The following is a 27,722-nucleotide window of genomic DNA, read 5'->3' on the forward strand; positions in this document are numbered from 1 at the left end:
CAGATCACTCAGTCCATGCTGGAATTTAACACTGGAGTCTTGGCTTTCAGTTTTATTGCACGGATGGGTAGCTCGATGCCGAGTGGTTGTGTTACTGGTCCAGTAATCCAGAGGCCTGGACTAATGATCCGGCGACATGAATTCAAATTTAAATTCAGTTAATTAAATAAATCTGGAATAAAAAGGCTAGTATCAATAATGGTGACCATGGTTGTCGTAAAAACCCATCTGGTTCACTAATGTCCTTCAGGGAAGGAAATCTGGCCTGTAGGTGACTCCAGACCCACAGCAATGTGGTTGACTCTTAACTGCCCTCTGAAATGGCCGAGCGAGACACTCAGTTCTACCAAACCACTACATCACCACACTGACTACAGCGGCCCAAGAAAGTGGCTCAAGGGCAAGTAGTGATGGGCAATAAAGGCCAGTGATGCCCACCTCCCGTGAACGAATAAAAAAAAACATACAATTAACAGCGCAAGTTTTTTTTGATGAGGGGACAGAGAGGGTGGATGAGGGTAGTGCGGTGGATGTTGTGTATATGGACTTTCAAAAGGTGTTTGATAAAATACCACATAATCGGCTTGCTAGCAAAATTGAAACCCATGGGATAAAAGGGGCAATGGCAGCATGGATAGAAAACTGGCTAAGGGACAGCGAGTTGTGGGGAATGGCTGTTTTTCAGACTGGAGAAAGGTGTTCCCCAGGGTTCCGTACTAGGACCACTGCTGTTCTTGATATATATTAATGACTTGGACGTGGGTGTACAGGGCACAATTTCAAAAATTTGCAGATGACACAAAACTTGGAAGCATAGTGAACAGTGAGGAGGATAGTGATAGACTTCAAGAGGACATAGACAGGCTGGTGGAATGGGCGGACATGGTAGATGAAAGTCAATGCAGAGAAGTGCGAGGTGATGCATTTTGGTAGAAAGAATGAGGAGAGACCGTACATACTAAAGGGTACAATTCTAAAGGGGGTGCAAGAACAGAGAGACCTGGGGGTGTTTGTGCACAAATCTTTGAAGGTGGCAGGACAGGTTAACAAAGCAGTTAACAAAACATATGATATCCTGGGCTTTATCAATAGAAGCAGAGAGTACAAAAGCCAGCAAGTTATGATGAACCTTTATAAAACGCTAGTTCGGCCCCAGCTGCAGTATTGTGTCCAATTCTGGGCATCGCACTTTAGGAAGGATGTGAAGGCTTTAGAGAGGGTGCAGAAAAGAATGGGTCCAAGGATGCAGGAATACAGTTCCATGGCTAGACTGGAGAAGCTGGGGTTGTTCTCCTTAGAGCGGAGAAGGCGAAGAGGCGATTTGATCGAGGTGTTCAAAATCATAAAGGATTTAGATAGAGTAAATAAAGAGAAACTGTTCCCAATGGGTGAAGGGTCGATAACGAGAGGACACAGATTTAAGGTGATTGGCAAAAGAACCAGAGGCGACATGAGGAAAAACTCTTTACGCAGCGAGTGGTCAGGATCTGGAATGCGCTGCCTGATCGGGCGGTGGAGGCAGATTCAATAGTAGCTTCAAAAGGGAATTGGATAAATACTTGAAGGAGAACAAATTGCAGGGATCTGGGGAAAGAGCGGGGGAGTGGGACTAACTGGATTGCTCTTCGAAAGAGCCCGCACAGACTCGATGGGCCGAATGGTGATTATATTGGGACTAGTAAAACTGTTGGGGTCCGTCATTCCAGCTGAGTGCAGAGCACGTCTCTGGTGTAACAACAACTTGCATTTATATAGCACCTTTAATGTAGTAAAACGTCCCAAGGTGCTTCACAGGAGCGTGAATCAGACAAAATTTGACTCCAAGCCACAGAAGGAGATATTAGGACAGGTGACCAAAAGCTTGGTCAAAGAGGTCGGTTTTAAGGAGCATCTTAAAGGAGGAGAGAGAGGCGGAGAGGTTTAGGGAGGGAATTCCAGAGCTTAGGGCCCAGGCAGCTGAAGGCACGGCCGCCAATGGTGGAGCAAAGGAAATCGGGAATTTGCAAGAGGCCAGAATTGGGGAGCGCAGAGATCTCGGGGGGGGGGGGGGGTTGTAGAGCGGGAGGAAGTTACAGAAAGAGGGATTACACTTCAAAACTAGTTCATTGTCTGTAAATCACTTTGGGACGTCCTGAGGTCGTGGAAGGCGCTATAGAAATCCGAATCTTTCTTTAAACCAAAGGGGAGTCTTCTCTCTCAGCGGAGGATCGCTGAATTTCAGCCAGCCCGTCCCCAGACACTTCCAGAGTTGTATTTCTCGAGGATTTCTCCTCTTCCTCTTTAATACCGACAATAAATTCTTCTTCCATCACCATTCCTGGCAGGATATCCCACGTCATAAAAATTATCTACAGATAATAGTTTTACTTTCCTAAACTCTCCCTTTGTTCTTTTGGTGATCATAGAATTTTACAGCACAGCAGGCAGCCATTCGGCCCATCATGCCTGTGCCGGCTCTTTGAAAGAGCTCTCCAATTAGTCCCACTCCCTGCTCTTCCCCCACAGTCCTGCAAATCTTTCCCTCCAAGTATTTTTCCAATTCCCTTTTGAAAGTTCCTATTGAATCTGCTTCCACCGCCCTTTCAGGCAGCGCATTCCAGATCACAACAACTCGCTGTAAAAACATTCTCCTCATCTCCCCTCTGGTTCTTTTGCCAATTCCCTTCACTCTGTGTCCTCTGGTTACCGACCCTCCTGCCACTGGAAACAGTTTCTCCCTATTTACTCTATCAAAACATCCCATAATTTTGAACACCTCTATTAAAACTCGCATTAACCTCCTCTGCGCTAAGAACAATCCCAGCCTCTCCAGTCTCTCTACATAACTGAAGTCCCTCATGCCCGGTACCATTCTACTCCAGTGCAGTACTGAGGGAGCGCCGCATTGTCGGAGCGGCAGTACTGAGGGAGTGCCGCACTGTCGGAGGGGCAGTACTGAGGGAGCGCTGCACTGTTGGAGGGGCAGTACTGATGGAGCGCTGCACTGTCGGAAAGTACTGAGGGAGCGCTGCACTGTCGGAGGGGCAGTACTGAGGAAGCGCTGCACTGTCAGAGGGGCAGTACTGATGGAGTGCTGCACTGTCGGAGGGGCAGTACTGAGGGAGTGCTGCACTGTCGGAGGGGCAGTACTGAGGGAGTGCTGCGCTGTTGGAGGGGCACTACTGAGGGAGCGCTGCACTGTTGGAGGGGCAGTACTGAGGGAGCGCTGCACTGTTGGAGGGGCAGTACTGAGGAAGCGCTGCACTGTCGGAAAGTACTGAGGAAGCGCTGCACTGTCAGAGGGGCAGTACTGATGGAGTGCTGCGCTGTTGGAGGGGCACTACTGAGGGAGCGCTGCACTGTCGGAGGGGCAGTACTGAGGGAGTGCTGCGCTGTTGGAGGGGCACTACTGAGGGAGCGCTGCACTGTTGGAGGGGCAGTACTGAGGAAGCGCTGCACTGTCGGAAAGTACTGAGGAAGCGCTGCACTGTCAGAGGGGCAGTACTGAGGGAGCGCTGCACTGTCGGAGGGGCAGTACTGAGGGAGCGCTGCACTGTCGGAGGGGCAGTACTGATGGAGTGCTGCACTGTCGGAGGGGCAGTACTGAGGGAGTGCTGCACTGTCGGAGGGGCAGTACTGAGGGAGTGCTGCGCTGTTGGAGGGGCAGTACTGAGGGAGTGCTGCACTGTCAGAGGGGCAGTACTGAGGGAGCGCCGCACTGTCGGAGGTGCAGTACTGAGGGAGCGCTGCACTGTCGGAGGTGCAGTACTGAGGGAGTGCTGCACTGTCAGAGGGGCAGTACTGAGGGAGCGCCGCACTGTCGGAGGTGCAGTACTGAGGGAGCGCTGCACTGTTGGAGGGGCAGTACTGAGGGAGCGCTGCACTGTTGGAGGGGCAGTACTGATGGAGCGCTGCACTGTCGGGCAGTACTGAGGAAGCGCTGCACTGTCAGAGGGGCAGTACTGATGGAGTGCTGCACTGTCGGAGGGGCAGTACTGAGGGAGTGCTGCGCTGTTGGAGGGGCACTACTGAGGGAGCGCTGCACTGTTGGAGGGGCAGTACTGAGGGAGCGCTGCACTGTCGGAGGTGCAGTACTGAGGGAGTGCTGCACTGTCAGAGGGGCAGTACTGAGGGAGCGCCGCACTGTCGGAGGTGCAGTACTGAGGGAGCACTGCATTGTTGGAAGATCAGTACTGGGTAAGCGCCGCACTGTTGGAGGGGCAGTACTGAGGGAGCGCTGCACTGTTGGAGGGGCAGTACTGAGGGAGCGCTGCACTATCGGAGGGTCAGTACTGAGGGAGTGCCGCACTGTCGGAGGGGCAGTACTGAGGGAGGGCCGCATTGTTGGAGGGGCAGTACTGAGGATATGCTGCACTGTCGGAGGGGCAGTACTAAGGGAGCGCTGCACTGTCGGAGGGTCAGTACTGAGGGAATGCCGCACTGTCGGAGGGGCAGTACTGAGGGAGTGCCGCACTGTCGGATGGACAGTACTGAGGGAGCGCTGCACTGTCGGAGGGGCAGTACTGAGGGAGCGCTGCACTGTCAGAGGGACAGTACTGAGGGAGCGCTGCACTGTCAGAGGGACAGTACTGAGGGAGCGCTGCACTGTCAGAGGGGCAGTACTGAGGGAGTGTTGCACTGTCGGAGGTGCCGTCTTTCAGATGAGATGTTAAACCGAGGCCCCGTCTGCCCTCTCAGGTGGATGTAAAATATCCCATGGCACTATTTCGAAGAATGGTAGGGGAGTTCTCCCTCGTGTCTTGGGGACAATTTTTACCTCTCAACCAACATCAATAAAGAAAAACAGATTAACTGGCCAATATCAGATTGCTGTTTGTGGGAGCTTGCTGTGCGCAATTTGCTACATAACAACAGTGACTACACTTCAAAAAGTACTTCATTGGTTGTTAAACGCTTTGGGATGTCCTGAGTTCATTAAAGTTGCTATAGAAATGCAGGTTCTTTCTTTCTTTCTCCCCGGTGTCCCGGCAAATATTTATCACATTGCTGTTTGTGGGAGCTTGCTGTGCGCAAATTGGCTGCTGCGTTTCCTACATTAGAACAGTGACTACACTTCAAAAGTATCTAATTGGCTGTAAAGCAGTTTGGGACATCCTGTGACTGTGAAAGGCGCTATACAAATGCAAGTCATCATATATATATATGTGTAAAACTCCTCTGTTCAGTGGAAATAGATTTGTTTTCGCTGATTGACCTCTTTTGCTCAATTTCTAGTGGGCTGGTCATTGCCATGGTGGTGAGTTTGATCTTCATCCTCCTGCTCCGGTTTACAGCCGGCGTCTTGTTCTGGTTTGTCATCTTTGCAGTGATCGCGGTGATTGGTTACGGTAAGTGTCACCTCTCTTTTATGTTTGTGATTTTATTGTGCGTGTGTGTAATTGGACATAGACCAGCCTGATCTATTTGTCTATCTCTGGGATTCATGCATGAAGTGGCTACAAGAGCACGTCAGAGGCTGGGTATTCTGTGGCGAGTGTCTCACCTCCTGACTCCCCAAAGCCTTTCCACTATCTACAAGGCACAAGTCAGGAGTGTGATGGAATACTCTCCACTTGCCTGGATGAGTGCAGCTCTTACAACACTCAAGAAGCTCGACACCATCCAGGACAAAGCAGCCCGTTTGATTGGCACCCCATCCACCACCTTAAACATTCACTCCCTCCACCACCGGCGCACCGTGGCTGCAGTGTGTACCATCTACTAGATGCACTGCAGCAACTCGCCAAGGCTTCTTCGGCAGCACCTCCCAAACCCGCGACCTGTTCCACCTAGAAGGACAAGGGCAGCAGGCGCAAGGGAACACCACCACCTCCAAGTTCCCCTCCAAGTCACACACCATCCTGACTTGGAAATATATCGGCCGTTCCTTCATCGTCGCTGGGTCAAAATCCTGGAACTCCCTCCCTAACAGCACTGTGGGAGCACCTTCACCACACGGACTGCAGCGGTTCAAGAAGGCGGCTCACCACCACCTTCTCAAGGGCAATTGGGGATGGGCAATAAATGCTGGCCTTGCCAGCGACGCCCACATCCCAAGAATTATTTTTTTTTTAAGTTGTTCATAAGAGCATAGGAATTGCTGGATGATAAAAGACCAAGGTCCATCTCTTCTTCTTCTTCTTCTTAGGCAGTCCCTCAGAACCGAGGATGACTTGCTTCCGCACTAAAAATGAGTTCTCAGGTGACTGATGAGTCCAATGCGGGACCTACAATCTCTGTCACAGGTGGGGCAGACGGTGGTTGAAGGGGCGGGTCGGTGGGGTGCTTGGGTTGACGTGCGCTCCTTCCGCTGTTTGCGCTTGGCTTCCATTCCTGTCTGTTGCTGTTGGGGTTGCCCATGAGGGTCCTGACGTTCCAGGTCCCGAACTTCATTTTAAAAAGGGTGGGAGATGCCTGTGTGTGAATTCTTTTAACGTGGGGTGGCCGTTGCACACCAGCTACCACACGGGCTTGACAGAGCAAGGTCTTGGTCCAATGGCAAGGGGATCTAAGACGATTGGAGACCAGGCTCTGCTATATCGGCCTAGCACACACACACGCAAACATACTGCTACTGTCCTCTTCCCTCCTTCCCGCAGGACCTCTCGGGGTCATTGGGTCAGTCGCTCCCTTAAACAGCCCGAATGTCTCACTTTGTTGGGAGTTGAATCACGGTGCCCTGTATCTAATGGCATGATGGTATATCCAGAGGAGGTAACAATAACTGGACACAAATGTGAGGTACAGGTAGAACGTCCCGAATCCAGCAACCTCGGGATCGAGGCCGAGCCGGTTTTCGGGTTTTTCCGGACTTCGGAACGTGTTTCTGATGTCCGAAGCCCGGAAACGCCCGAGCCCAGGTTGCAATATTTCCGGACTTCGGACATCAGAAACACGTGCCGAGTCTGGAAATGCCTGGGCTTAGGTTCCGGTTTTTGGTAAGCCTCCCTCAGGGTGTCCGGATTCTGGAACATTTTACGGATTCCAGACCCCTGCCACCAATCGGTCTGGATTCCGGAACATTCCGGCTTCCGGAACTCCGGATTTGGGACGCTCAACCTGTATTACATTTTGGTAGGAAGAATAGGGAGGTCACTTATCACTTGGAGGGTGCGAGTCTAGGTGGGGTAGAGGAACAAAGGGATCTCGGAGTACAAATACACAAATCACTAAAAGTTGTGCCACAGGTCAGTAAGGCCATAAAAAATGGAAACCAAGCACTAGGGTTTATTTCTAGAGGGATAGAATTGAAAAATAGGGAGGTTATGCTAAACCTGTATCGAACCTTGGTTAGACCACACATCTATTTCGCCTTCTACCATCCTGGCAGTTTCAATGATCCAATGATAGGAGTTGTTGACCAATCACAGCGATCAATCTCTATCAATGAGTCTACAATAGACCCAGACATGAGGCGAGGAAAACCCCCAGTGGTGGAGAGATTCGGGAACCAGAGGCCCAAATCACTTGTTCCTCCCGAGCCTGTTAGCGTGGCTCAGTGGGCCGTGCTCTTGACTCAGGATTAGAAGGTTGTGGTTTCAGGTGCCACTCCAGAGACACTCAGGCTGACACTCCCAGTGCCGTACTGAGGGAGTGCTGCACCGTCGGAGGTGATGTAAACCGAGGCCTCGTCTGCCCTCTCAGGTGGACGTAAAAGATCCCACGGCGCTATTCAAGGAAGAGCAGGGGAGTTCTCCCCCGGTGTCCCGGCCAATATTTATTTCTTAACCAACATCGCTAAAAACAGATTATCTGGTCATTATCACATTGCTGTTTGTGGGAGCTTGCTGCGCGCAGATTGGCTGCCGTGTTTCCAACATTACAACAGTGACTACACTCCAAAAGAGTACTTCATTGGCTGCGATGCACTTTGGGACGTCCTGAGGCTGTGAAAGGCGCTATAGAAATGCAAGTCCTTTCTTTCTACACTGACCACATCACAAGTCTCAAATTACTCATAAAAGAGAGGATGTTCATGGAGACCATCGCTGAGAGGTGACCCTTTACCAGTGAATGTTACCCAGTTCTACGGAACCGTCGGTCTCTCTCAGTTACTGATATTTGAGCCGCAACCCCAACGGCAATTTTTGATCGAGTGCCAAGCTCTGACACGTGCTTCGTGCGACAGTCGCAGAATAACATTTCTGTATTATATCGTCCCAAAGTGTTTCTCAGATAAAAGTGAGCCTGTCGTTACCTGTAGTCTGAAGAGATAATTCACAAATTTTATCATAGAATCATAGGATCATATCCCCATCATTTCCCTATCTGGGGATAGGGAAAGCCAAAGAGGAAGGAGGAGTGGCAATATTGAACAAAGGTACTGGTACAGCACTAGAACAGGATGATGTACTTAAGAGTTCAAAGACAGTCTACTTGCTTAGAATTAAGGAACAATAGAGGAGCTATTACACTACTGGGTGTATGCTATAGGCCACCAAATAGTGGAATCATCATTGAAACACCGAAATTTAGAGCACGGAAGGAGGCCATTCAGCCCATCGTGTCCGTGCCGGCCGACAGCGATCCAGCCTAATCCCACTTTCCAGCTCTTGGTCCGTAGCCCTGTAGGTTACGGCACTTCAAGGGCATATCCAAGTACTTTTTAAATATGATGAGGGTTTCTGCCTCTACCACCCTTTCAGGCAGTGAGTTCCAGACCCCCACCACCCTCTGGCTGACAACATTTCTCCTCAAATCCAATCTAAACCTTCCACCAATTACTTTAAATCTGTGTCCCCTGGTTGTTGACCCCTCTGCTAAGGGGAATAGGTCCTTCCTATCCACTCTATCCAGGCCCCTCATAATTTTATACACCTCAATTAGGTCTCCCCTCAGCCTCCTCTGTTACAAAGAAAACAATCCCAGCCTATCCAGTCTTTCCTCATAGCTAAAATTCTCCAGCCCAGGCAACATCCTCGTAAATCTCCTCTGCACCCTCTCTAGTGCGATCACATCCTTCCTGTAATGTGGTGACCAGAACTGCACGTAGTATTCTAGCTGTGGCCTAACCAGTGTTGTATACAGTTCAAGCATAACCTCCCTGCTCTTATATTCTGTGCCTCGGTTAATAAAGGCAAGTATCCCGTATGCCTTCTTAACCACCTTATCTACCTGTCCTGCTACCCTCAGGGATCTGTGGACATGCACTCCAAGGTCCCTCTGTGCCTCTGCACTTCTCAGTGTCCCGTGAGAAGGAGATAGAGGAGCAAATTTGCAGAAAGATGCAAGAACTTTAGAGTAGTGATAATGGGGGGCTTCAATTATCCTAATATAGACTGGGATCTTAACAGTGTAAAGGGCAAAGAGGGGGAGGAATTCCTGAAATGTGTACACGAGACCTTCTTTGACCTGCCCAACGAGGAAGGAAGCAGTGCTGGCTCCAGCTCTGGAGAATGAAGTGGGGCAGGTGGAGCATGTTTCAGTGGGACAGCATTTGGGGAACAGTGATCATAATATCATCAGGTTTAGAGTCATTATGGAAAAATCAAATGTGAAAATACTCAGCTGAGAAGGTTAAGGGGAGATTTGATAGAGCTGTTCAAAATCTTGAATTTCCACTTTCACAAATTAATGAACCTTCTGCGCTGGAAACATTTTCTCCTTATTTACTCTGTCAAAACCCTTCATGATTTGGAACACCTCTATTAAATCTCCCCCTAACCTTCTCTGCTCTAAGGAGAACAACCCCAGCTTCGCCAGTCTCTCATTCCCGGTACCATTCTGGTAAATCTCTTTTATACCCTCTCCAAGGTAAGGGTACATCCTTCCTAAAGCGGTAATATATATAGTGTAGGAGTGCTTGAACTCCTAACTAAAGTACTGAGACTGAAACTAGCAGTTAACCAAACGTGGTTTAATGCACTAGTAAAAGTTACAAACAAAAACGCAGGAGAAACTCTATACAGGTCTGTACACCAACTGGTTCTACGAGGACTGAGGGGGAACGCCTCTCCCCTCTGACGTCATGACGTCATCACGTTTCCCGCCGTTGGGAACGTCACGTGACCTGCGTGATGACATCATCGTGCTGGATCGCCATTTTACCGAACCCACACTGTTTATACAGAGCAAACACTTAAAGGTAACAAGCCCCTGTTAAAGGCAATTATATACATTACTGCAAGAGCCTCTTGGTGGCTTTGCCACAATAGCATGGATAGAGAATTGGCTAACTAACAGAAAGCAGAGAGTCAGGATAAATGGGTCATTTTACGGTTGGCAAACGGTAACTAGTGGGGTGCCACAAGGATCGGTGCTGGGGCCTCAACTATTTACAATCTACATTAATGACTTGGATGAAGGGACCGAGTGTAATGTAGCCAAGTTTGCGGATGATACAAAGATGGGTGGGAAAGCATGTTGTGCAGAGAACTCAAAGAATCTGCAAATGGATATAGACAGGCTAAGTGAGTGGGCAAACATTTGGCAGATGAAGTATAATGTGGGAAAGTGCGAGGTTATCCACTTTGGCAGGAAAAATAAAAAAGCAAATTATTATTTAAATGGAGAGAGATTACAAAATGCTACAGTTCAGAGGGACCTGGGGGTCCTTGTGCATGAAACACAAAAAGTTAGCATGCAGGTGCAGCAAGTAATCAAAAAGGCAAATGGAATGTTGGCCTTTATTTCAAGGGGGTTGGAGTATAAAAGCAGGGAAGTCCTGCTACAACTGTACAGGGTATTGGTGAGACCACACCTTGAGTACTGTGTACAGTTTTGGTCTCCTTATTTAAGGAAGGATATACTCGCATTGGAGGCAGTTCAGAGACGATTCACTAGGTTAATTCCAGAGATGAGGGGTTTGACTGATGAGGAAAGGTTGAGTAGGCTGGGCCTATACTCATTGGAATTTAGAAGAATGAGAGGTGATCTTATTGAAACATATAAGATACTGAGGGGGCTCGACAGGGTAGATGCAGAGAGGATGTTTCCCCTCGTGGGGAAATCTAGAACTCAGGGGCATAGTTTCAGAATAAAGGATCGCCTTTTTAGAACTAAGATGAGGAGGAATTTCTTCTCTCAGAGGGTCGTAAATCTGTGGAATTCTCTGCCCCAGAGAGCCGTGGAGGCTGGGTCATTGAATACATTTAAGGTGGAGATAGACAGATTTTTGCAAGATAAGGGAGTGAAGGGTTATGGGGAGCTGGCTGGGAAGTGGCTTTGAGCCCAAGATCAGCCATGATCTTATTGAATGGCGGAGCAGGCTCGAGGGGCCAAGTGGCCAATTCCTGCTCCTATTTGTTATGTTCTTATGGTGCCCAGAATTGAACGCAAGACTCCAGCTGAGGCCCAACGAGTGATTTATAAAGGTTTAGCAATAACTCCCTTGCTTTTATTCAGCTGTGTTAAAGAGAGAAATGAAGTCAACCTCTCTTCGATGACTCACCAAATTCTGCAAAGATCAAAAACATCAACATTTTCTCACCTTTTCATAATGTTCCATGTCATGAACTTTCAATGGGGAATTCGATATATACAAGTATAGGAAAAAGTTTGCAGAGCTATGGGGAAAGAGCAGGGAGTGGGACTAATTGGAGAGCTCGTTCAAAGAGCCGGCACAGGCACGATGGGCCGAATGGCCTACTTCTAATCTGTGAGATTTGATGATTACGTGAACATTTCGGGCAAACCTTTCATCAGTTCTGTCACCGACTTCACAATTTCACAAAATCCGCCCACGGGAGGTGTCTAACCGAAAGAAAAATCTGCTCTAGGTGCAATTAGGACTAAATGTGAAGGAACATTCGTGTTGCTTCCAAGCTTCCTGCTTCCAATTTCCTGTTGTTTAAAAGCCGAGTACTTGTGAACGTGGAGCTGGCAGATTGTAGCTGTAGGCGTGAACAGGTGGCAGCGAGCTCATCTCCGAGAGTTCAGCAAGTACGTGTTTGGAGAAAGGCTCAGGTACCAGAGTCTAGGAAAGCAATGTGGCAGCTGAGGCAAAGCTAGCCATTTTATGGCTTGTGGACAATACCCAGCCCGAGCAAGCCGAGAAAGAGGGAGGGAGAGAGAGAGAGAGAGAAAGAAAGAGAGAGAGAGTAAGAAAGAGAGAGAGAGAGAAAGAAAGAGAGAAAGAAAGAAAGAGAGAAAGAAAGAGAGAAAGAAAGAGAGAGAGTGAGAAAGAGAGAGAAAGAGAGAGAGAGAAAGAGAGAGAGAAAGAAAAAGAAAGAAAAAGAGAGAAAGAAAAAGAGAGAGAAAGATAAAGAGAGAGAGCAAGAAAGAAAGAAATTTAGACCGTGCTTTTTATGATCTCAGGCTGTCCCAGAGTGCCTTACAGCCAAAGTAGTCACTGTTGAAGTGGAGTCACTGTTATAATGTAGGAAACGCGGCAGCCAATTTTGCGCACAGCAAGCTCCCACAAACAGCAATCTGATAATAACCACATCGTCTGTTTTTAGCAATGTTGATTGAGGGATAAATATTGACCGGGACACCGGGGAGAACTCCCCTGCTCTTCCTCGAAATAGTGCCGTGGGATCTTTTACATCCTCCTGAGCAGGAAGACAGGGCCTCAGTTTAATGTATCATCCAGAAGCATGGAGAGTTTGGAGGGTTACTCCAAGGCAGCACGGTGGCATAGTGGTTAGCACTGTTGCCTCACAGCGCCAGGGACCCGGGTTCGAATCCGGCCTCGGGCGACTGTCTGTGTGGAGTTTGCACATTCTCCCCGTGTTTGCGTGGGTTTCCTCCGGGTGCTCCGGTTTCCTCCCACAGTCCAAAGATGTGCGGGTTAGGTTGATTGGCTATGATAAATTGACCCTTAGTGTTAGGGGGATTAAATACGTGGGGTTGCGGGGATAGGGTGGGATATGTGTTGGTGTAGGGGTTACGGGGATCGGGTGGGATATGTGTCGGTGCAGGCTCGATGGGCCGAAATGGCCTCTATCTGCACTGTGGGGTTTCTGTGATTTCTGTTCTGTGAAGTGTAAAATTATGAGGAGAGATTACAGAAACGAGGGTTGTATTCCCTGGAATTTAGAAGGTTCAGGGGTGATCTGATCAAAGTTTTCAAGATATTAAGAGGAACAGATAGGGTAGATAGAGAGAAACTATTTCCGCTGGTTGGGGATTCTCGGGGGGAGAAATTTGGTGGTTTTTCGCCTCCCGTTAGCCCCCCGGGGTGGGTAAAGGGGCACTAACGACTTACCGCCCGGGCGCGGCGAGATGAACAACTCCCGCGTACTTTGGCGAAAGGTTCGCAGCGGCGGTAAGACTTTGCGCCGCGGTCTCCTGCGCCCGGAGATCGTGACGTCGTCGCCGTGCTCATCGCCCCGGTAACGCCCCCGTCCCGAACTTCGGCTTCCGCCCCCTGCAGCAGCGCCGGGCGACGACACCGACAGCTGCGGGAGGCGTTGATCGGGAGACCGGGCGCTTCGGGGGGGGGGAGGGGGCGAAGGTTAAAGGGGAGGTCGCCGAGGTAAGTACCTGAATTTCTGAAATGTTTTTGTTGATTTTTTTCCCTTCTCCTGGGCCCCGCGGTTGATCGGCCCGGCGCTCCGCTGGAGTTGCGTGGGGCTGATCGAGCCGGATCGCGGTCGCTGTCGGTGACCAGCTGACTGCTCCCAATGCAGAGCCTGCAACGATGGGCCTTCCCTTTAAGGGAGGGAAGGCGCCTCGGATCTCGGTAGCGGTGCACGGGACATTGTGCAGCGTTGCACCAGTACCGCCCTGCCTGCCTCCTTCAGCGCTCCAGAGAGGAAGTGAAGCGCTTGATGTGCTCCACTCCCTTCCTGGAGCGCTAAACCCAATTTTTTAAAAGCTGGGAATCATTCGTGCCTGGCGCTAAGTTTCCCAACTTTCAAAAATTGCCGCCCCCAAACAGGACGAGACTGAATTTCCTCCCCTAGGTCTAGGGGGCAGAGGCTAAAAGTTAGAGCCAGTTCTTTCAGGAGTGAAATTAGGAAACACTTCTACACACAAAGGGTGGTAGAAATTTGGAACTCTCTTCCGCAAACGGCAATTGTCACAAGATCAATTGTTAATTTTAAATCTGAGATTGATAGGTTTTCGTTAACCAAAGGTACTAAGGGATATGGGCCAAAGGCAGGTATCTGGAGTTAGGTTACAGATTAGCCACGATCTCATTGAATGGTGGAACAGGCTGGAGGGGCTGAATGGCCTCCTCCTGTCCCTATGTTGCTGTGTTTGAGGGTGGGGAGGGGTTGTAGTACTGCAGGAAGCCCCAAAGCGAGACCACGGGGAGATTTAAACACAAGAATAAAAATATTAAGTTTTAAATATTGGGTATCTGGGAGCCAATGAAGGTCATTCTTTTAGGTGTCAATGAACTCAGCAACAACTTGCATTTATATAGCGCCTTTAATGTAGTAAACTGTCCCAAGGCGCTTCACAGGAGCGATTATCAAGCAAAATTTGACACCGAGCCACATATTAGGAAAGGTGACCAAAAGCTCGGTCAAAGAGGTCGGTTTTAAGGAGCGCCTTAAAGGAGGAGAGAGAGGCGGAGAGGTTTAGGGAGGGAATTCCAGAGCTTAGGGCCCAGGCAGCTGAAGGCACGGCCGCCAATGGTGGAGCGATTGAAATCGGGGATGGACAAGAGGCCAGAATTAGAGGAGCGCAGAGATCTCGGAGGATTGTAGGGACTGGAGATTACAGAGATTGTAGGAGATTACAGAGATAGGGAGGGGGTGAGACCATGGAGGGATTTGAAAACAAGGATGAGAATTTTAAAATCAAGGCGCTGCTTAACCGAGAGCCAATGTAGGTCAGCGAGCAGCTGGGTGATGGGCGAACAGGACTTGGTGTGAGTTAGGACACAGGGCAGTGAGCACAGGGGGTGATGGGCGAACGGGACTTGGTGTGAGTTAGGACACGGGGCAGTGAGCACAGGGGTGATGGGCGAACGGGACTTGGTGTGAGTTAGGACACGGGGCAGTGAGCACAGGGGGTGATGGGTGAACGGGACTGGGTGTGAGTTAGGACACGGTGCAGTGAGCACAGGGGGTGATGGGTGAATGGGACTGGGTGTGAGTTAGGACACGGGGCAGTGAGCACAGGGGGTGATGGGCGAACGGGACTGGGTGTGAGTTAGGACACTGGGCAGGGAGCACAGGGGCGATGGGTGAACGGGACTGGGTGTGAGTTAGGACATGGGGCAGTGAGCACAGTGGGTGATGGGTGAACGGGACTGGGTGTGAGTTAGGACACGGGGCAGTGAGCACAGGGGGTGATGGGTGAACGGGACTGGGTGTGAGTTAGGACACGGGGCAGCGAGCACAGGGGGTGATGGGTGAACGGGACTGGGTGTGAGTTAGGACACGGGGCAGTGAGCACAGGGTGATGGGTGAACGGGACTGGGTGTGAGTTGGACACGGGGCAGTGAGCACAGGGGGTGATGGGTGAACGGGACTGGGTGTGAGTTAGGACAGGGGGCAGTGAGCACAGGGGGTGATGGGTGAATGGGACAGGGTGGGAGTTAGGACACGGGGCAGTGAGCACAGGGGGTGATGGGTGAACGGGACTGGGTGTGAGTTAGGACAGGGGGCAGTGAGCACAGGGGGTGATGGGTGAACGGGACTGGGTGTGAGTTAGGACAGGGGGCAGTGAGCACAGGGGGTGATGGGTGAATGGGACAGGGTGGGAGTTACGACACGGGGCAGTGAGCACAGGGGGTGATGGGTGAACGTGACCGGGTGCGAGTTAGGACACGGGGCAGTGAGCACAGGGGGTGATGGGTGAATGGGACTCGGTGTGAGTTAGGACACGGGGCAGTGAGCACAGGGGGTGATGGGTGAACGGGACTGGGTGTGAGTTAGGACACGGGGCAGTGAGCACAGGGGTGATGGGTGAACGGGACTGGGTGTGAGTTGGGACACGGTGCAGTGAGCACAGGGGGTGATGGGTGAACGGGACTGGGTGCAAGTTAGGACACGGGGCAGTGAGCACAGGGGGTGATGGGTGAACGGGACTGGGTGTGAGTTAGGACACGGGGCAGTGAGCACAGGGGGTGATGGGTGAACGAGACTGGGTGTGAGTTAGGACACGGGGCAGTGAGTACAGGGGGTGATGGGTGAACGGGACTTGGTGCCAGTTAGGACACGATGCAGTGAGCACAGGGGGTGATGGGTGAACGGGACTGGGTGTGAGTTAGGACACGGGGCAGTGAGCACAGGGGGTGATGGGTGAACGGGACTTGGTGCGAGTTAGGACACGGGGCAGTGAGCACAGGGGTGAGGGGTGAAAGGGACTGGGTGCGAGTTAGGACACGGGGCAGTGAGCACAGGGGTGATGGGTGAACGGGACTGGGTGTGAGTTAGGACACGGGGCAGTGAGCACAGGGGGTGTTGGGTGAACGGGACTGGGTGTGAGTCAGGACACGGGCAGTGAGCACAGGGGGTGATGGGTGAACAGGTCTGGGTGCGAGTTAGGACACGGGGCAGTGAGCACAGGGGTGAGGGGTGAACAGGACTGGGTGTGAGTTAGGACATGGGGCAGTGAGCACAGGGGGTGATGGGTGAACGGGACTGGGTGTGAGTTAGGACACGGGGCAGTGAGCACAGGGGGTGATGGGTGAACGGGACTGGGTGTGAGTTATGACGCGGGGCAGTGAGCACAGGGGGTGATGGGTGAACGGGACTTGGTGTGAGTTAGGACACGGGGCAGTGAGCACAGGGGGTGATGGTTGAACGGGACTGGGTGTGAGTTAGGACACGGGGAAGTGAGCACAGGGTGTGTTGGGTGAACGGGACTGGGTGTGAGTTAGGACACTGGGCAGGGAGCACAGGGGGTGATGGGTGAACGGGACTTGGTGTGAGTTAGGACACTGGGCAGGGAGCACAGGGGGTGATGGGTGAACGGAACTGGGTGTGAGTTAGGACGCGGGGTAGTGAGCACGGGGTGATGGGTGAATGGGACCTGGTGTGAGTTAGGACACGGGGCAGTGAGCACAGGGGGTGATGGGTGAATGAGACTTGGTGTGAGTTAGGACACGGGTCAGTGAGCACAGGGGGTGATAGGTGAACGGGACTTGGTGTGAGTTAGGACACGGGGCAGTGAGCACAGGGGGTGATGGTTGAACGGGACTGGGTGCGAGTTAGGACAGGGGGCAGTGAGCACAGGGGGTGATGGGTGAACGGGACTGGGTGTGAGTTAGGACAGGGGGCAGTGAGCACAGGGGGTGATGGGTGAATGGGACAGGGTGGGAGTTACGACACGGGGCAGTGAGCACAGGGGGTGATGGGTGAACGTGACCGGGTGCGAGTTAGGACACGGGGCAGTGAGCACAGGGGGTGATGGGTGAATGGGACTCGGTGTGAGTTAGGACACGGGGCAGTGAGCACAGGGGGTGATGGGTGAACGGGACTGGGTGTGAGTTAGGACACGGGGCAGTGAGCACAGGGGTGATGGGTGAACGGGACTGGGTGTGAGTTGGGACACGGTGCAGTGAGCACAGGGGGTGATGGGTGAACGGGACTGGGTGCAAGTTAGGACACGGGGCAGTGAGCACAGGGGGTGATGGGTGAACGGGACTGGGTGTGAGTTAGGACACGGGGCAGTGAGCACAGGGGGTGATGGGTGAACGAGACTGGGTGTGAGTTAGGACACGGGGCAGTGAGTACAGGGGGTGATGGGTGAACGGGACTTGGTGCCAGTTAGGACACGATGCAGTGAGCACAGGGGGTGATGGGTGAACGGGACTGGGTGTGAGTTAGGACACGGGGCAGTGAGCACACGAGGGGGTGATGGGTGAACGGGACTTGGTGCGAGTTAGGACACGGGGCAGTGAGCACAGGGGTGAGGGGTGAAAGGGACTGGGTGCGAGTTAGGACACGGGGCAGTGAGCACAGGGGTGATGGGTGAACGGGACTGGGTGTGAGTTAGGACACGGGGCAGTGAGCACAGGGGGTGATGGGTGAACGGGACTGGGTGTGAGTTATGACGCGGGGCAGTGAGCACGGGGTGATGGGTGAACGGGACTTGGTGTGAGTTAGGACACGGGGCAGTGAGCACAGGGGGTGATGGTTGAACGGGACTGGGTGTGAGTTAGGACACGGGGAAGTGAGCACAGGGTGTGTTGGGTGAACGGGACTGGGTGTGAGTTAGGACACTGGGCAGGGAGCACAGGGGGTGATGGGTGAACGGGACTTGGTGTGAGTTAGGATACTGGGCAGGGAGCACAGGGGGTGATGGGTGAACGGAACTGGGTGTGAGTTAGGACGCGGGGTAGTGAGCACGGGGTGATGGGTGAATGGGACCTGGTGTGAGTTAGGACACGGGGCAGTGAGCACAGGGGGTGATGGGTGAATGAGACTTGGTGTGAGTTAGGACACGGGTCAGTGAGCACAGGGGGTGATAGGTGAACGGGACTTGGTGTGAGTTAGGACACGGGGCAGTGAGCACAGGGGGTGATGGTTGAACGGGACTGGGTGCGAGTTAGGACACGGGGCAGTGAGCACAGGGGGTGATGGTTGAACGGGACTGGGTGTGAGTTAGGACACGGGGCAGTGAGCACAGGGGGTGATGGGTGAACGGGACTGGGTGTGAGTTAGGACACGGGGCAGTGAGCACAGGGGGTGATGGGTGAACGGGACTGGGTGTGAGTTAGGACGCGGGGCAGTGAGCACAGCGGGTGATGGGTGAACGGGACTGGGTGTGAGTTAGGACACGGGGCAGTGAGCACAGGGGGTGATGGGTGAATGGGACTGGGTGTGAGTTAGGACACGGGGCAGTGAGTACAGGGGGTGATGGGTGAACGGGACTGGGTGCGAGTTAGGACACGGGGCAGTGAGCACAGGGGTGAGGGGTGAACGGGACTGGGTGCGAGTTAGGACACGGGGCAGTGAGCACAGGGGGTGATGGGTGAACGGGACTGGGTGTGAGTTAGGACGCGGGGCAGTGAGCACAGGGGGTGATGGGTGAACGGGACTTGGTGTGAGTTAGGACACGGGGCAGTGAGCACAGGGGGTGATGGTTGAACGGGACTGGGTGCGAGTTAGGACACTGGGCAAGGAGCACAGGGGGTGATGGGTGAACGGGACTGGGTGTGAGTTAGGACGCGGGGCAGTGAGCACAGTGGGAGATGGGTGAACGGGACTTGGTGTGAGTTAGGACACAGGGCAGTGAGCACAGGGGGTGATGGGTGAACGGGACTTGGTGTGAGTTAGGACACGTTAGGACACGGGTCAGTGAGCACAGGGGGTGATGGGTGAACGGGACTTGGTGTGAGTTAGGACACGGGGCAGTGAGCACAGGGGGTGATGGGTGAACGGGACTGGGTGCGAGTTAGGACACGGGGCAGTGAGCACAGCGTGTGATGGGTGAATGTGACTGGGTGTGAGTTAGGACACGGGGCAGTGAGCACAGGGGTGAGGGGTGAACAGGACTGGGTGTGAGTTAGGACACGGGGCAGTGAGCACGGGGTGATGGGTGAACGGGACTGGGTGTGAGTTAGGACACGGGGCAGTGAGCACAAGGGGTGATTGGTGAACGGGTTTGGGTGTGTGTTAGGTCACGGGGCAGTGAGCCCAGGGGGTGATGGGTGAACGGGACTGGGTGCGAGTCAGGACACGGGGCCGTGAGCACAGGGGGTGATGGGTGAACGGAACTTGGTGCGAGTCAGGACACGGGGCAGCAGGGCCAGACAGCCATGTTAGTAACCCTGATGACCACAGGTTGATGGACGGTCCAGCTGGATCTTTCACCCCCGCCGACCCCTCAGATTCTTTTTAACAAAGAGCCTTACACACTTTCAGATAAGGAAAGTCTTATTCATATCCCTGAACATGCTGTCACTGGTCCTTTGGCCTTGAGGATTCTACCTCCCAGTTCTTGTAAAAAATGTTTCTTTTCACACGGAATGAAGAAAGAACTTGCATATCTATCGCCACATTTACACGGACGTCCCAAAGCGCTTCACGGCCAATGAAGTACTTTCCAAGTGTAGTCACTGTTGTAATGTGGGAAACGCGGCAGCCAATTTGCGCACAGCAAGCTCCCACAAACAGCAAATGTGATAATGACCGGATAATCTGTTTTAGTGATGTTGATTGAGGGATAAATATGTGGAGTGATTATTTGCAAAGCATTTTTGACTCTGCGCCTGTGCCCCCGTTGGGACCGTGCCCGCTGGGACCCTGCCCGTTGGGACCGTGCCCGCTGGGACCCTGCCCGTTGGGACCGCGCCCGTTGGGACTGTGCCCGTTGGGACCTCGTCCATTGGTACCATGCCCGTTGGTACCGTGCCCGTTGGGACCGCGCCCGTTGGAACGGCGCCCGTTGGGACCGCGTCCGTTGGTACCGTGCCCGTTGGGACCGCGCCCATTGGTACCATGCCCATTGGGACCGTGCCCGTTGGGACCACGCCCGTTGGGACTGTGCCCGTTGGGACCGCACCCGTTGGTACCGCACAGGCGCAGTACCCATCTGAGCTGTGGCTGAGGCCTGCGCACCACGCCTTCCTCAACTCTGTGCGGAGAAGGTCAGGGGATTGGATGGGCGGGGGAGTGGGGGGGAAGAGAGGAGAGGAGATCGAGGAGGCGGAGGGGGGAGAGGATTGGAGTGGGGGGAGAGGATCGGAGTGAGGGAGAGAGGATCGGAGGGGGAGAGAGGATCGGGGGGAGAGAGGATCGGAGGGAGAGAGAGGATCGGAGGGAGAGAGAGGATCGGAGTGGGGAGAGGATCGGAGGGGAGAGAGGATCGGAGAGGGGAGAGAGGATCGGAGGGGAGAGAGGATCGGAGAGGGGAGAGAGGATCGGAGGGGGGAGAGGATCGGAGGGGGAGAGAGGATCGGAGGGAGAGAGAGGATCGGAGTGGGGAGAGGATCGGAGGGGAGAGAGGATCGGAGGGGAGAGAGGATCGGAGAGGGGAGAGAGGATCGGAGGGGGGAGAGGATCGGAGGGAGAGAGAGGATCGGAGGGAGAGAGAGGATCGGAGGGAGAGAGAGGATCAGAGGGGGAGAGAGGATCGGAGGGAGAGAGAGGATCGGAGGGAGAGAGAGGATCGGAGGGGGAGAGAGGATCGGAGGGGGAGAGAGGATCGGAGGGAGAGAGAGGATCGGAGGGAGAGAGAGGATCGGAGGGAGAGAGGATCGGAGTGGGGGGAGAGGATCGGAGTGGGAGAGAGGATCGGAGGGAGAGAGAGGATCGGAGGGGGGGAGAGGATCGGAGGGGGGAGAGGATCAGAGGGAGAGAGAGGATCGGAGGGCGAGAGAGGATCGGAGGGAGAGAGAGGATCGGAGGGGGGAGAGGATCGGGGGGGAGAGGATCGGAGGGGGGGAGAGGATCGGAGTGGGGAGAGAGGATCGGAGTGGGGAGAGAGGATCGGAGTGGGGAGAGAGGATCGGGGGGGAGAGGATCGCGGCGGGGGGAGAGGATCGGAGTGGGGGGAGAGGATCGGGGGGGAGAGGATCGCGGCGGGGGGAGGATCGGAGTGGGGAGAGAGGATCGGAGTGGGGAGAGAGGATCGGGGGGGTGAGGATCGCGGCGGGGGGAGAGGATCGGAGTGGGGAGAGAGGATCGGGGGGAGAGAGGATCGCGGCGGGGGGAGAGGATCGGAGTGGGGGGGAGAGGATCGGGGGGGAGATGATCGGAGGGGGGAGAGGATCGGAGGGGGGAGAGGATCAGAGGGGGGGAGAGGATCAGAGGGGGGGAGAGGATCGGTGGGGGAGAGGATCGGTGTGGGGAGAGAGGATCAGGGTGGGGGGGAGAGGATCGGGGGGGAGAGGATCGGAAAGGGGAGAGGATCGGAGGGGGGGAGAGGATCGGGGAGGGGAGAGGATCGGAGTGGGGAGAGAGGATCGGAGGGGGAGAGGATCGGGGGGGGGAGAGGATCCGGGGGGGGGAGAGGATTGAAGGGAGAGAGAGGATCGGGGGGGGGAGAGGATCGGAGGGGGGAGAGGATCGGAGGGGGGAGAGGATCGTTGTGGGGGGGAGAGGATTGGAGGGAGAGAGAGGATCGGAGTGGGGAGAGAGGATCGGGGGGGGAGAGGATCCGGGGGGGGAGAGGATTGAAGGGAGAGAGAGGATCGGCGGGGGGGAGAGGATCCGGGGGGGGAGAGGATTGAAGGGAGAGAGAGGATCGGGGGGGGGGAGAGGATCGGGGGGGGAGAGGATCGGAGAGGGGAGAGGATCGGAGGGGGGGAGAGGATCGGGGGGGGAGAGGATCGGAGTGGGGAGAGAGGATCGGAGGGGGAGAGGATCAGGGGGGGGAGAGGATCGGGGGGGGGAGAGGATCCGGGGGGGGGAGAGGATTGAAGGGAGAGAGAGGATCGACGGGGGGAGAGGATCGGAGGGGGGAGAGGATCGGAGGGAGAGAGAGGATCGGAGGGAGAGAGAGGATCGGAGTGGGGGGGGAGAGGTTCGGAGGGAGAGAGAGGATCGTTGTGGGGGGGAGAGGATCGGAGGGAGAGAGAGGATCGGAGTGGGGGGGAGAGGATCGGAGGGAGAGAGAGGATCGGAGTGGGGGGGAGAGGATCGGAGTGGGGGGAGAGGATCGGAGGGGGGAGAGGATCGGCGGGGAGAGGATCGGAGTGGGGGGAGAGGATCGGAGGGGAGAGAGGATCGGAGTGGGGGGGAGAGGATCGGGGGGAGAGGATCGGAGGGAGAGAGAGGATCGGAGTGGGGGGGAGATGATCGGAGGAGGAGGGGAGAGGATCGGGGGAGGGAGAGAGGGGATCGGAGGGGGAAGGGTCGGAGGGGGGAGAGAGAGGATTAGAGGGGGGTGAAGATTGGAGAGGGGAGAGAGAGGATCGGCAGGGTGGGGGGGGAGAGAGGATATCGAAGGGTGGGGGGAGAGGGGGTTGAGGTGGGAGAGGGAGGATCGGAGAGGGAGGAGCTCGGAGAGGGGGGAGAAGGTCAGGAACACTGGTGGGGAGGTCAGGAGCTTGGGGTGGGGGTGTCAGGAAGTCGGGGACAGGTCAGGAACATGTTGGCAGGAGAGCACGGTGAGAACAGTAGGGATGGGGGGAAGAACGCGATCCAGATGGGAAGGTAGATTACATTCTGTCCGGCCTGGATCACGTTCTTCCACACCCCCTGCAATCCCTCCCCCCACACACGGACCGCAGCAGTTCAAGAAGACAGCTCACTCCCACCCTCTCAAGGGCAACTTGGGATGGGCAATAAATAAATGAATTTTTAAAAATGAGAACATATTCTGTGTTGGTCTTACACCTGCATAACAATACCTGTTCTCTGAAAGCAGTAGTGTTAGCAGTAGATGAATCATATTGCACATTGCAAAGATCTTGATAACTCAGGCAGGCAGGATCTAATCACACATTCCAGACAAACTGCAGGGGTGTGTCTTATCCTTCAAGGGCGCCAATCAGAACTTTGGTGTTACAAATAGTTACCGTTATAAATATTGGCCAGGACACTGGGGAGCTCTTCCGTGCTCCTCTTTGAAATAGTGCTGTGGGATCTTTTACATCCACCTGCAAGGGCCTCGGTTTAACGTCTCACCCGAAAGACGGCACATCCGACAGTGCAGCGTCTCCCTCAGCACTGGCACTGGGGCGAGGGACTTCAGTTATGTGGAGAGACTGGAGAAGCTGGGGTTGTTCTCCTTAGAGCAGTGATGGTTAAGGTGGGGATTTAATAGAGGTGTTCAATATCATGAGGGGTTTCAATAGAGCAAGTAGGGAGAATGACTTTCTTTTGGCAAGTGGGTCCGTAACCAGAGGTCACAGATTTAAAATAATTGGCACAAGAACTAGAGGGGAAATGAGGAGACATTTCTTCGCACAGATGGTTGTTAAGATCTGGAACGCGCGACCTGAAAGGTTGGTGGAATCAGATTCCACAGGAACTTTCAATAGACAATTGGACATGTATTTAATGAGACAACAGAAAACGCTGGAAAAACTCAGCAGGCCAGGGCAGCATTGGCGGAGAGAGAAACAGAGTCAATGTTTCAGGTCTGGGACCCTTCGTCAGAACTGAGAAAAAAGCAGGAAAGGGGACTGGTTTTAAAGCAAGTTAGGGGCTGGGAAAAAGGGGGAGGGTCAAAGGAACAAAAGGGAAGGTCAGTGATAGGATAGAAAGCAGGAGAAATGCACTTCCTCACAGCTTGTGGAAAATATCAGGGCATCAGGGAGAATTTCTACCAAAAATTCACACAAATATGCCCTGAATTCAGAAATTTGAATGACGACCAAAAACTCCCATACCTACTAGGGGAACAGAGAAACTGTGTAACCTTAGCGGCACACTATGTTACAGCTTGCCATAAACAGAGGGACAACCAGTAAACCTAAGAAAAGAGTATATACAAATTATACGAATGTATATTTATACACTCAGGGATATATCTGTTTATACACTGTATGAATAGATCTGCGTTTATGTGTTCAACCATAAATGTTTTTCGATGCTTTGGCAACATAAGATGTACCTTATCATGCCAATAAAGCGATTTGAATTGAATTGAATTGAAATTGATAAAGAGACATTGAGAGACATTGAAGGCCAGAGGAGGTGGTGATGGGACAGGTAAAGGGACAAAGGATGGCTCTAGATGAAGTGTGAATGGCGCGGGCAGAATGATGGACAGCTGTCATGTGGGAGGGAAGGAAAAAGGCCAGACGAAAGTGTGGATTATGGGGAAAAAGCTGGGGTGTGGGACTAAACTGTTTTCAAAGAGCCGGCACAGTCACGATGGGCCGAATGGCCTCCTTCTGTGCTGTATGATTCTATGATAAGGGGAATGAATTTCTGTCTCTACGCCCCCTAGTGCTCGGCAGGTAAAGAGTTGGCTTCAGTCCTTTGCTGGCGTCACTTTGAGAGCAGTCTTGAAGTTAGCACGAGTGCGATGAGTCAACTAACAAGCTGAATTTTTGCATTTTCACACTGACTCACAAAAGAATTTCACCTTTCAAAAGCATTTCCTGCTGCCCCGTGTCCTAAGTCACACCCAGTCCCGTTCGCCCATCACCCCCTGTGCTCACTGCCCCGTGTCCTAAGTCACACCCAGTCCCCACTCACCCATCACCCCCTGTGCTCACTGCCCCGTGTCCTAACTCACACCCAGTCCCGTTCACCCATCACCCCCTGTGCTCACTGCCCCGTGTCCTAAGTCACACCCAGTCCCCACTCACCCATCACCCCCTGTGCTCACTGCCCCGTGTCCTAACTCACACCCAGTCCCGTTCACCCATCACCCCCTGTGCTCACTGCCCCGTGTCCTAAGTCACACCCAGTCCCGTTCACCCATCGCCCCCTGTGCTCGCTGACCCACATTGGCTCCCGGTCCACCAACACCTCGATTTAAAAATTCTCACCCTTGTTTTCAAATCCCTCAGAGACCTCGGCCCCCCTCCCTATCCCTGTAACCTCCTCCAGCTCTACAACCCTCAGCGATCTCTGTGCTCCTCCGATTCTGGCCGATTTCCATCGCTCCACCATTGGCGGCCGTGCCTTCAGCTGCCTGGGCCCCAAGCTCTGGAATTCCCTCCCTAAACCTCTCCGCCTCTCTCTCCTCCTTTAAGACGCTCCATAAAACCGACCTCTTTGACCAAGCTTTTGGTCACCTGTCCTAATATCTCTTGATGTGGCTCGGCGTCAATATTTATTTGATAATCGCTCCTGTGAAGCGCCTTGGGCTGTTTTATGACTTTAAAGGCACTATAGAAATGCACGGTGCCTAGAAATTGCAACGAAATCTAACCAGTTAATATCCTTGATGTCTTTTTATTTTAGCAATAGACCAAAACTTAAATGTTGAATTCCATTGAAGTTTGCAGATTAACTTTGTAATTGTTCCATAATTAGGACCTTGTCATTTAGCCCCTAGTCTACCCCTGGTACTTTATTCTGTTGGTTCAATTACTCAGTAACTAATTATCAGGTTAATACTTGAAGGATATACTTGCCATAGAGGGAGTGCAACGAAGGTTCACCAGACTGGTTCCTGGGATGGGGGGATTGTCCTATGAGGAGAGATTGAGTAGACTAGGCCTATATTCTCTAGAGTTTAGAAGAATGAGAGGTGATCTCATTGAAACATACAGAATTCTTACAGGGCTTGACAGGGTAGATGCAGGGAGGATGTTTCCCCCTGGCTGGGGAGTCTAGAACCAGGGGTCACAGTCTCAGAATAAGGGGTCGGCCATTTAGGACTGAGATGAGAAGAAATTTCTTCACTCAGAGGGTGGTGAATCTTTGGAATTCTCTACCCCAGAGGGCTGTGGAGGCTCAGTCGTTGAGTATATTCAAGACAGAGATCGATAGATCTTTGGATATTAAGGGAATCAAGGGATATGGGGATAGTGCAGGAAAGTGGAGTTGAGTTAGAAGGCCTGCCATGATCTTATTGAATGGCGGAGCAGGCTCGAGGGGCCGAATGGCCGACTCCTGCTCCTAATTCTTCTGTTCTTACATTAGACGCAGTCAGTGGTTGTGTTAGAAGCCAGTGCAGATTAGGCTGATGTCAATTGATTACAATTGGTTTTGTTGAGCGCTAAGATTAACTAAACATCTTGAGGTCAATACTGCAGGCACCATGCTGTCATCTGATCAGCGTCCATATTAAAATAGTCACCTTTGCCCCTTCATACAACTTTTTAGGTGTTGAGTAATTGATGGGTGGTGTCAGGAAGCACTTCTTCACACAAAGGGTAGTGGAAATCTGGAACTCTCTCCCCCCAAAAAAGCTCTTGAGGCTGGGGGTCAATTGAAAATTTCAAAACTGAGATTGATAGATTTTTGTTGGGTAAGGGTATTAAAGGTTACGGAACCAAGGTGGGTAGATTGAGTTAAGATACAGATCAGCCATGATCTAATTGAATGGCAGAACTGGCTCGAGAGGCTGAATGGCCTCCTCCTGTTCCTATGTCTCTTTCCTGTTCGAGGATGAGGTTGAGGATGAGGATGAGGATCTGTCGATTAGGCACTTTACAGACTTCTGGTCTCAACATTGGGTTCAACAATTTCAGACCATAACCTCTGACCCCATTTTTTCAGACAGCAGTTATTGATGATTCTGATATTCCCATTTACACCTCCTCTAGACCCATCTTTTGTTTGTTCCATTACCATCTCCTTTTGCCTTGCGCCATCATCCCTTTTGTCATTTAATCTCTCCTGCCTTCCACCCTATCACAGACCTTCCCTTTCGTTCTTTCCTCCCCTCCCCCCTTTCCCTGCTCCTACACTTGCTTAAAACCTGTTCCATCTCTAACCTTTTCCAGTTCTGACGAAGGGTAATCGACCTGAAACGTTAACTCTCCACAGATGCTGCCTGACCTGCTGAGTGTTTTCAGCATTCTCTGTTTTTATTTCAGATTTCCAGCATCCGCAGTATTTTGCTTTTGTCTTTGTCGTGTCTGTCATTTTAAGCCTCTGCTTTTGTGCCGGTTTTAGGGATCTGGCACTGTTACTGGGAGTACAGCAGCCTGAAGGGGAAGCCTGGTAGTGACATCGCCATCTACGACATTGGCTTCCAGACGGACTTCAGGGTGTATCTGCAGCTCAGGCAGACGTGGCTGGCCTTTAGTGAGTCTTAAAGTGCTTCAGGAGGCGTTTACGTTACACGTTTAACATCGGTGCAAACAAGTTTCCGCTCGGAAGAAACATAAGGGGGTGAAATTGGTCTTCGGCCAAAGCATGAAATGGGCATTAAGTTAGGGTGCGTTGGAGAGGTGAGTTACGGAATATTGGGCGGTTACGTTAGCCTATGTTGGAGGTTTGACTTACGATATACTGGGCGGGTGAGTTAGGGTGCGTTAGAGAGTTGAGTTAGGACATATTGGGAGGTTGAGTTAGGGTGTGTTGGAGAGTTGAGTTAGG

At 52.8% G+C, this 27,722-nt stretch overlaps 1 protein-coding gene across 1 annotated transcript in view; it reads left to right on the forward strand.

Annotated features, from left to right (window-relative positions):
* Positions 1-27,722, forward strand: part of LOC147122418 (choline transporter-like protein 5) — a 248,011-nt gene that overhangs the window by 141,827 nt on the left and 78,462 nt on the right. The window contains exons 10-11 of the mRNA XM_085983554.1: positions 5,215-5,327; positions 27,297-27,428. Coding sequence (XP_085839680.1) covers positions 5,215-5,327; positions 27,297-27,428 — 245 coding nt within the window. The remainder of the gene's footprint in view (positions 1-5,214; positions 5,328-27,296; positions 27,429-27,722) is intronic.

Source organism: Somniosus microcephalus, chromosome 3 (assembly GCF_052327205.1).
Source record: "Somniosus microcephalus isolate GS21.2 chromosome 3, FLI_Smic_1.0, whole genome shotgun sequence".
Lineage (NCBI taxonomy): Eukaryota > Metazoa > Chordata > Chondrichthyes > Squaliformes > Somniosidae > Somniosus > Somniosus microcephalus.